The 11,544-nt window shown below is 31.1% G+C and overlaps 1 protein-coding gene across 1 annotated transcript; it reads left to right on the plus strand.

Annotated features, from left to right (window-relative positions):
• The first annotated feature begins 197 nt into the window (after positions 1–197).
• Positions 198–1,111, plus strand: LOC132803790 (uncharacterized). The gene has a single exon (XM_060817333.1). It carries the CDS (start codon positions 198–200, stop codon positions 1,074–1,076), a length of 879 nt encoding a protein of 292 aa, XP_060673316.1. The 3' UTR covers positions 1,077–1,111.
• The last annotated feature ends 10,433 nt before the right edge of the window (positions 1,112–11,544 follow it).

The raw sequence follows: 11,544 nt of genomic DNA on the forward strand, positions 1-11,544 counted from the left end.
AAGCTCATTATTTATCACTAGGGGAAAAATTAAAGCATATAAACCGAGCAAATTAAGGAAAAGTATTGAAGGAGGAGGCCGGAGGAGTTACAATTCTCTATATCTAAAAACGAGCAAAGCATGATTATATATATGTATAATGGTCATCGTTTATACAAATACAAAGCCACCCCCTTCATATAATTGTTTCACATACAATGCAAAGGAATTGGCTAATTTTACCGCTTATATTTCCCTTGCTTGCTCTCTCATCCTTCTTTTTTTTCTTCTTCTTCATATTTCTCAATGTTCATCTCAAATTCCCATTCATTTCATCTCCATCCAACAATCTCACCATTATTCATCAAACCAACCAATCCCACTTCAGCCTCCTAATCGGGATCCTAACCCGACCCGACAACTACGACCGCCGTCACTTCCTCCGCCTCGTCTACGGCATCCAATCCTCTTCCTCAGCCACAATCCACGTCAAGTTCATCTTCTGCAACCTAAACAAACCCCAACACCGCATCTTCATCGGCCTAGAAATCCTGCGTTTCAACGACATTATCATCCTCAACTGCACCGAGAATATGAACGGCGGCAAAACCTACACTTACTTCTCTTCACTCCCAACAATCCTCGCAGCCAAATACGATTACGTTATGAAAGCCGACGACGACGTTTTTATCAGGCTCGAACCCTTGGCCTTATCTCTCAGGATGTTGCCGAGGTTTGATTTGTATTATGGATTCGTAATCCCATGCAGTAGTCAAAACCCTTTTGTGGAATACATGTCGGGCATGGGGTTTTTGGTGTCTTGGGACATTGTTGAGTGGATTTCGAGGTCGGAGATTCCAAAGACGAGGCTGTTTGGTCCCGAGGATAAGATGGTCGGAGAGTGGTTGAAGATTGGTAGGAAAGCGAAGAATAGGTATACTGAGAAGCCGGGCATGTATGACTATCCCGGAACGAATGGCAAGTGTTCTCATGAGCTCATTAAAGAAACCGTGGCTGTTCATAGGCTTAAGAGGTGGGACCAATGGTTGCATGTGCTTGATTTTTTCAATGTGACTAGAGAATTAAAAGCATTCTAAAATCTTCCATGTTTAATTAGATGTAATTTGGTATCTTGACTTTTTTTTTTTTTTTTTTTTAATTTTAATTATGTGTAATTTATTCATTTTAAATAATATTCATTAGATCTTATTAGAATTTGTTAAACATTTCAATTAACAAAGTTAAATATATAAATACCAAATTAAACAAAATTTCAAGTTCTATTGTTTACTTTTTTCTTTTTCTTTTAAGTTTATATTTAATTGAGATGAATGACAAATTTTAATTATCATTAACTAATATAAAAAAATATTAAAGATAACAAATGACACACAATTAAATAGAAAACGAAAAAAAAAAGAGCCAAAAAACCATCATGTTACCAAAAGACACTTTAAATTATAAAAGTGCATTCATCATTTTTTTTTTATTTTGGGTTATTGGTTTGCATTGAGCAAATGTTTTCATATTAATACACGATCAGAAAGATGGTTACTATTACTAAAAAGAAAATTAGAATTCATTTTTTTGCTTATGATGAGCTGGTTTTAAAATAACTATAGAAACGTACGCTATCCAAACAATAGAAAAATAACTTTTTCATAGAAATTCCCAAGAAAAATTGATGCAAATCAAACAGCACCTAAAAGAATAGTAACATATAACCATGGCTTGCTCAAAGAAATACAAAAGAGTAATGTATTGCATATATCATGTAGAAGCAAAACTCAAGAAAGATTTGCCAAAATTCAAAATATCCTCTAGCATTACAATATTGATCTGCCTATCGTTAAGACTCATTAGGAATCCGAGTAAAAGAGTGCAAGTAGATAAAGGAATTGGCTGCTATTTTGCTGACCAGAAGAGATTAGAAATTTAGAAGGGGAATTTGGCCTAATACCCTTATTTGAAACGTGTTAATGAAATCTACCCACCATGATTGATTTTTTTTTGTTTTACCCTTTCATTTTTATATATTCCCAAATGACCCTTTTCAAATATCAAAAAGGAAAAATCAAGCTCTAAACGGAGCATGACGAAGAAGGAGAGGAAGAGAGAGTGAGAAAGAATGGCAAAACGGCTTGGGATGACCAAAGAGTTCTTTAGGAGGAGGGACGGAAGTCAATAATCATGGTTTAGATGGTTTCTTCTTTGTCGAATCTAAAATGAAAGTGCAGGGATTAAAGTGTGGAACTGAAAGCCTATCTAGGAATTTGCAAGTGATGTATGCTTTGTCGTTGGACAAGTCAAATCTGGCTGTTTCAAAATATCAGGTTGAGTGCATGGATGCTAAATGATTAGCAGAACCAAACCATCAAACTCCAGAGGTAAGTTGCTGTGAAATATGTTTATATAACTTATATTCTTTATTTTATTTTATTTTTCTAAAAATAATTAATTTCACATCAAGATTCAACGTTTTGGAACTTTTAAATTACTCCTTTATTCATAGTTTGTCACAATTAGACAAAAGATAATGGCAATATCTGGTTTTTTCTTGAATTATTCACTTTCTTATTTGGTAGGCCGATAATTTCCAAGGAAAATACTTTATAAAGGAATATGACTTTGTAAACTGTAATGTCTTTTTTTTTTTTTTTTTTTTTTTGGGAAGCTATTTGGGACATGTTGAGAGAAGTATTTTTTAATTCAAACTTGTCCCAAAAAAAAAAAAAAAAAATTCCCAAGCTTCATTATCCTAGATTTTTAAAATTTTTGTTCCTTCTTATATTTTCCATGCACCAAATACTAAAGAATTTTCAAAATCAATTTCTGGAAAATGATTCCTCATTGAAATAATGTAATAAACATTTTAGTGTGTTATTCATACAAGGAAAACATTTTCCTTAAGATTTCTTATTGGACTACTAAAAAAAAAAAAAAATTCTAATGGAGTGAATTATTTATCATTCTTGTGTTGTAAATTAAAGTGCTTAGAGTTTGGATATTTATCTCTAGGCAATATATCTTTTATTTGAATTTCTTATGGATTATTTGAATAGAATGGCTTCAACCATTTGAAGGTTTCTAAATTGGAAATGGAAAGTTAAAAGGACATTTCTTTATCCTTGACCCATAATTTCTATGGCTCTAAAAGTTTCTTGACCAGATCATGGAAGACAGCTAAATGTTAGTGTGGACCATGTTGTGATGATATACCTTAAATTAATAATAAATAAAAAGTTACAATGCTGATAATGATTTATATTAAGTTTTACACAGCTTTCTAGACAAAATGCTTGCTAGTTTGTTTTCAGAATTTATAATGATAAAAACTAGGGCTTGAGGTTTTGTTTATTTGCCGTACATGTTTGGCATGTTCATCTTATAGTTCAAACAACAAAGAAAAGTATGAAAACATTACCATCAATGGGTCCTAATATGTTGCTAGATGTTACCTTGCAGAAAGATGCCCAGCTTCAAATATTATGTAAACTTAATGAACCTAAAATATCCTAGCCTTGAGAGGATTTAGTCTCTCAAACAATAATTTAAAGTCAAATACAAATTCTCTATTATTGTAATAAAAGCATTAAAACAATCTTTGCTTGTTTTCTTCTATACATGGAAATTAAATTTACAACCAATGGAGTACCAAAAAAAAAAAAAAATGATAATGAATGTAAATGACCATAAATTTTCTTGCTCCCTATCTATTTGAGAAGATTTTAACAAAAGAAACTTGCATGTGTTTGAAGTCATGAATTGCCTCTGATAGTTATTGAAAACTAAACAGACAATTTATGTTGGTGTTGCTTATCTTGGGACAATTTTGTTTAGTTACCATCTCGAATACGACTTACTCTAGCAATAAGATAGCATGCTCTTTTTGCTTTGAGCTTTTTTAATTTAATTTCAATATTAAAGTAAGAGGTAGTAATGCATAAAATTTATTGCAGGATACATGATATAATTACAAATCTCAAGTCCTTGTTACTTTTTTTTTTCAGAAGCAACCTTCCAAGCCTTTTAATATAAACTTATTCCATGCATGAGGTTTACCATAGTGTTCTTGTTTATTTGCTGTAGGGTTGTCAACGTCTCTCTTGAGTACCCTTTCAAGGATCTTGGGGTTGCTGAAAACATTATATTACAAGGCTTGAGCAATAATTCTTACCTTTGTTTTTTGTATTTGGTTTTTCCCTTTCTAGCTGTTTTGTTTTTTTAATCACAATTTTCCTTTTCTTATTAGAAGTTAGAACAGCTTATATATCATATTAAATGAAGTAAAGTGTAAGAAACATTTATCATTTTACATTTCTAGTTGAAATTCAAGATATATCTATTCTAATTCTGATATCCTTTTCTTCCATTTGATGTTCTTACCTACCAGAAGGATCACAATGATAACTAGTGTACCTGCTGGAAGTGGCAAACTAGACTATGGAGTGAGTGACTTCAAGGAAAAATGTTGTAGAAGATCTTCATGGGTCACTAGCATGACTTTTAGCATATGCATATAGAAAGAAATTTCATGATATGCTAAGGATCTTGTACTAAAAACAGTTTACATGTACTAAATCTTATTAGCTTGTTAAGCTGGATGTGTATTTAGTTTATCCACTTAATCATGCTATACAACAACTATGCAATCTATACATGTTATTAGTAGTCCTATTGGTGATGGTGTGCTTTTATATTTTGCTTATGCTATCTTAGTAGTCCGTTGGAAAAAATATCAACATAGATGCATTGAAGAAATGTATTAGTACAATACAATGGTCTCATATATATTATGAAATAATTGCAATAACAATTATGGATAGGATTGCCTAAAGGTGATATATAAACCTATTCTTTCATTTTGTATTTTAATTGGTAAAAAAGTAAATTTATGCCCCTGTTTTTTATTTCTTTCATGCACAGACTATATATATATATATATATATATTACATGCATCGGTAACAATGGGTTATAATGTTTTTTCAAAGGATAACTCATGGGCTTGGTTTATCTTAGGATTGCATTTTTCATCTTGCCATGGCATAATAAGTTACTGTGGAGATTGGCGGCTCAAAAAAGGAGGTATAATATTAAACCAAAAGTATATTTCAATGAACTTTACACAACTTTATTATCAATTAAAGACGTAAATATTTGAAATATATTTCTATTTCATTCACATTTACATACTTTTTAGTCATGATTCTTTCAAGAAAAAAGGTATATATTAAATCATAATTTTAGTTCTTAGGTTGCTACAAATACATATCGATGGTAGAATATGATGATCACATATTAGAAAATTTTAAGGTCTATTTCATTTTTCTATATTAAGCCCACTCAAACTATCCCACTTGCAAATTTTGATGATCAAATTGGAAATTTTTCCAATAATCATCAAGAAGATTATATATTTTGGAGTTAATATTCTTTGCCTTGTGGTATTGGATAAGAGTTAGACATTATATTCCATTTGTTGCTTAAATTAATATTCATATGTTTTGTACATTGAAAGACATTTAATATATTTGTGGTTAGGTTGAGATACTAGTTTTGTACATTTGAAATTTGACTCCTAACAAATTCTGCAAAATGCATGCACCTCAGTTGAAGAATTTTGAAGGTCTTTTATCGACTGCAGTAAACTCTTGTGAGTGGATTATTTAAATTCTGCATAGAGCAGGTAATTCACCAGAAGAATTCTAATAGCAGTTATATTTCTTGGTGATAATATACCTAAAACAAATTTGGAAAAGGAATGTGTATTTGCTATGTGATAATAATAATTCCGATACATAGTTGCATTAGCCATTCCTTACGATAGTTACTTGATTACATGGATGACTTTCTTTATTGTTTTTCTTTTTATAAACAAAGAATCTGACAATAGTTGCTCTCTTTCTTTATTTGACAGGTTCAACTTAAAGAAGCTTACATATGAAGAAAGGAAGAACCAGTTAATTGAAGGATTGACTAAATTTGGGCAGTGGCATAAATTTTCAAAGGTAAATAGCCTAAATTTTTCTCCCTAATTTTGTCTTTATTTTTGATGAAGTATGGAAGAATGTGAATTTTTTATGCTGAGGAATGGGATTTTGTATGCTGGAAGAATTATATGTTGTGTTTTTTTGTATGCTAGAAGTATGGAGATTGAAGACTGAATTGTGGAGAATAGAAAATTGAAGTTTTGGTAGAATTCTATGTTTTGTTTGATTTTTTAATTGCATATTCTATTTAACTTGAAGTTTTATTTTGTTTATTTGCATTACAAGGTCATATGAATGGCGACATTGACATATTCTCCATCACCTAGCGAAAGCAAAATTCTAAGTGAATTAGCTCATAATGTATATCACGTGTGCAATATCTTTGTCCCCAAAATTTATATTTATGTAGACTCACATATAATATGCATCATAGTTTTGTTCACATATTGTTTAATATATTATGTAAGTTGTTTCGTATATTGAAAGTCTAAATACACTACTATATCTTGGTTGTTTACTTTTTTTTTTCAAAAAAAAAAAATTTAAAGCATTTTATCCTCCTAATGCAGCTCTCTTATGTTAACTATGATTTGGAGGAAATGGATTTTATTATGTCCATGAGAGAAAATAACTTGATGACCTTTTGCTTTATTTTTTTATATGACACTCTCTAAATTATTACCATGTAGTTTTGTATGTTATCGGTGTTTGATTTGTTTACCTAAAGAGCTTTTCTTTTATGTTGTCTAACCATATATTATAAACTTTTCTTTGGGAACATGTTTGCAACCTTTTTTCTTTGGGGACATGTTTACAACCTTTCTTTATCATAGTGTTGGGAATGAGGAGTGTACTTGATTAGGCTGGTAAAATTTCTGTCTAAAAGTCTTTGCACACTTTTCAATTTATTAGAGTTGATTTTCTCTAGATTGCATTATTCATTTCATAAGCACCCTTATTTTGTAGTCATTGAAGCATATTATTCATTTAAATTTGACAGATAATGCACATGCCGTATAGAGAAACCTGGCTTTCCTTGTGTCCATGCGATTGCAGCATGTAAGCATCAACATATTTCTCCATATCTCCATAGAAGAGAGTCGTACGCTTTGGTTGACAGAGAGAGCTAAGTTCTCATTATCTTGGTTTCTACGAGGTTAGCGAAAGAATTGGTGTTGTAACGTACCAGTTAGCATTTTGGAAGAGTTAACACAGGTATGTAATGTATTTCGTGCATCGGAGCTACAAAAGGACATCGAAGACCTGTCATGTAAGGAGCGACCAGTGCAGATTTTAAATCACGAAGAATGCATATGGGTCAATAAGACTATTTTCTCAAGTCAAAAGTCTCGTGGTGAATTAATCTAGTTGGGAAAGTGACGTGGAAGTTCGAGGCACAAATCCGCAACCAATATTCTTATGCGTTTTAGTGACATATAAAATTTCGAGGGTGAAATTTTATAAGGGGGGAAAATTGTAATACCCCGTTCCGAAGAACACCGAAAATTTCTCAAATTTGACCGAGGTTGACCAAGTTTGACCATCATTGACCGAGAAAGGGTCAAATGTTGACTTTTGCTCCTGGTGGAATTTCACATTGATCGAGGTACCGTTAAAAAGTATACATTATCACGAGTCCATAGACTAGTAGCACATTGAAAATGGAACTATAGATTGAAAGTTATGAGCAAACAAGTTGAGGTCCAAATTGTCCAAGGGTGCCGAGGTTGACTTTTTATTTTTGGGGATATGAGCTTTGACTCATGTACAGATGTGAAGTACTTGTCGTTACGAGTCCGTAGACTAGCGGTACACCTGATTTGGACATTTTATTTAAAAGTTATGGATCTGCAAAATTTTTCAAATATAATATATTATAATATTATTTTTAAAAATGTGAATAGTTGTGCTATGTGTCACCAAGAGGGATACACCATGTGTAATATTTTAAAAGTGACACATGTCAGCAATAAGAAAATACTATATTATATTATTTTGTTTTTATTTTATATATATTATTATATATATGATTTAATATTTATTTATTTATTCTTTTTGTTTTTGTCTTTTTGTTTTTTTTTTTCCTTCCTTTTTCCCACGTGGGAAAACACTTTTCTTTTCTTTTCTTTGCCTTTCTTTCCCTTCTCCTTCTTCCCCGAGCCCGTTAAGCACCAGCAAAACACACACAGGGATTTTTCTCTCCCTCTCTCTCTCCTTTGACTCTCTCCCCTTCTCTCTTTGACTAATCGTTTTGGTCGGATTTCAGTGGCCGGATGGCAACACGCGTCGGCCAGAGAAGAAGCCCATTTTTCGGCGACGCCAACCTCCAATTTTCTCGGCAAAATGCTGCCGGACGCACCCAGATCAGGCCGGTGAAGTTGGCAGCGATGGATTTGAGTTTTCCGGCAATTCTCGCCGTTTTCGGCCAGTCCAGTTCGATTTTCCACCCCTTTCTCCCTATTTTAGGTCTTTTTGAGTTCAAATATGATCTCCAATTGTTTAAATTCGAAGTGGTTCCCGAGTTATGAGGAGGTGAAGTTTGGCCGGTGCTTCCCAGGCAAATTCCAACCACCACCTGCGGAATTGGGGTCAATGGAGGCTGATAATACGATCCTCGTTTCATAAGCTTCATTTCGGTATATTACTCACAAATTTTGGTTAACGTTTGTGTTAAACCCCCCGGATACCGGGTATTATTTATCCGAATAAAATATTAATTTATTTGAATTGTGTGATATTGTTGTTCTAGGAGCACGTGTGCATCGTGGAATTGATCCTATAGAGAATCTTGGGTTAATTGTGTGACCCACCTTCAAAATTATTTTGGGATGTTAAAATATATATATTTTGTGTTAATTGGTTATTTGAAAAATATGTTTGATGTGTTGAATATTTAGTAAATTTATATTTGAAATTTTGATGCCAAAATTGAATGGAATTAAATATTTGTGCATTCTAAAATATTTTGGTTTTAAGGAATTTGAGATTATCAAATTTCATTGTTGGAATATTTCATAAATAAATATTTGATAAATATGTTTTATGTATTTGATATTAAGAGAATTTCTATATTGAATTATATTGCCAATTTATGATAATTTTTTTTAATGTGTTTTGGTGCAAAAATATATTACGGGACTTAAGATTTATGGTTTAAAGTTTGATTTAAATTATTGTTAAGTTTAATGTTGGCATTATGATGGTGATTTATATGAATTTAATTGCATTCGGATTTGATATAGTTTCTAATATCATTTTTGGTACAGCTTGATTTTAAGGATTGAAGAAAAATATTTGTTTTAAACGTATTATGCTTCAAAAACATTTTTATGTATTTAAATATTATGGAACTGATTTATTTATGGTGAAATTGATGAATTTTAAAGTGATGGATTTATGATGAGGACTAAAGAAAAAATGTGGGATGGTGAATTTGAAAAATAGTATGATTCCTATGGTGAGTTTTGAAAAAATGGTTATTTTTAAAAATAATATGGTTATTTGTTTTAGATGCACTCATACAGTACTGGTGTTCTGTACTGTGTATGTAGATAAGCGCACAAGTTATAATGTCTCCCGTAAGTTGCCATCGGACTGAGGGCAGGCAAGTTTAATATTGGCCATAAGCCGCCCCTTCCATGGCCGGGTTGACGGTTTAAACAGCGGCGCTGTCGGGACGCCGAAGCGACCGTATGCAAGTTTCTCTTTTTAACCTCCCGCCAGATGGTGCTCGGGATGCTGGGTATCATAGGGCATCACTGGTATATAGTGTGGTGCGTCAAGATTATTTTTTTTTATATAAATTTCAAATCCTAAAGTTTTAAAGTCGTATTTGAATTAAATGTATTTAACTTGTTTTATCACCTATTTACAATTAGAATTTTTTTAAATGTATTTATTCATGTTTTTATCAATTATTTTAAATTGGTGTTTTAGAATTTTATTTTACCATGTTGATATTTTTTATTTAGATTTGAGATTTTAACATGAATTTAATTGTATTTTTTTATCTACTTTAAATTAAGGTTTAAATCTACTAAAATGTTTTCTTGATTATTTTATTGATTTAAATAATAAATTTTATAATTTATATACTGAGTTTATTTTTGTTTTATGCCAAATTTCTTTAATATAAGTTTATTTATGATTTTATTTATTTTATCTAGTGATGTTTACTCTAAATTTAATTATTGGATTTTTAAAAATGTTTTCAATGTATATATTGAGTTTTAAATTAATATTTGTATTTATGTACATTCTAAATTATTGCATTCCGTTTAATCTGATATTTCCTTGACTATTTTTTTTTATGTAAATTTTATTGTGATTTTGCTTATTTTATTTATGACATTTTGTGTACAATTTAATAATTTTTATTAAAATTATTCTTGTTTCTTATTATACATTCTAGATCTTTAATTTAATGTATTTTATTTATAATTTATTTAATTAATTATTCCTTGATTTTTGGGGTACAATTATTGGGTTTTGTGAAAATGTTTTAAAAGGGAAACTTTTCCAACTGAGTGAACTGAAAGGGTTTTTGAGAAAAAAATATTATTTCGAATATTTATTATGATTATTTATTTAATTGTTTGGTATTGATTATTATTATATTATTAATATTATAATTGTATAGTAGATAGGGTCACTCACTGAGATGATTAGCATATCATATTTTTAAATTCCGTTCCCCTAGGCTCATGTTGGGAGACGTTGATCGTCTGGGGCGAGTTCGACGTCTCAGTTCATTGCCGAAAGTCCAAGAAGCATTTCCTCCCTTTTTCCTCTCCATCTTGTATTGCTTCTTTATCTGACATTGTATTAATTTCATATTTATTTGTATAATGCTCTGTATACTATATTGGATACATTTTATTAAATACTGCATTAATTCTCTGTTATTATTTTGGAGTGCTATAAATTTGTGGAAACAAATTGTAGTAAGGTGGGAGAAACGAGGTGGTGTTTATTGGAGTGTATTTTCTGTGCAGGGAATTTTGTGTTAAGTCTTACCCTTAGGGGAGATGCTGCCGGATTTTCCGTTGGAAGGTTCAGTGGTGTTTCTCTGGGATCAGGGCTTGTCTAGGGTTCCGATGAAAAATTTTGGACAGGTCCTGACAGCTAAACATCTAACCTCTAAGCACTTTAATTTACAACACAAAAATGATAAATAATTCACTCCATTAGAATTTTTTTTTTTTAGTAGTCCAATAAGAAATCTTAAGGAAAATGTTTTACTTGTATGAATAACACACTAAAATGTTTATTACATTATTTCAATGAGGAATCATTTTCCAGAAATTGATTTTGAAAATTCTTTAGTATTTGGTGCATGGAAAATATAAGAAGGAACAAAAATTTTAAAAATCTAGGATAATGCAACTTGGGATTTTTTTTTTTTGGGGGGGGGACAAGTTTGAATTAAAAAATACTTCTCTCAACATGTCCCAAATAGCTTCCAAAAAAAAAAAAAATAGATATTACAGTTTACAAAGTTATATTCCTTTATAAAGTATTTTCCTTAGGAATTATCAGCCTACCAAATAAGGAAGTGAATAATTCAAGCAAAAA

Source organism: Ziziphus jujuba, chromosome 5 (genome assembly GCF_031755915.1).
Source record: "Ziziphus jujuba cultivar Dongzao chromosome 5, ASM3175591v1".
Taxonomy (NCBI): domain Eukaryota; kingdom Viridiplantae; phylum Streptophyta; class Magnoliopsida; order Rosales; family Rhamnaceae; genus Ziziphus; species Ziziphus jujuba.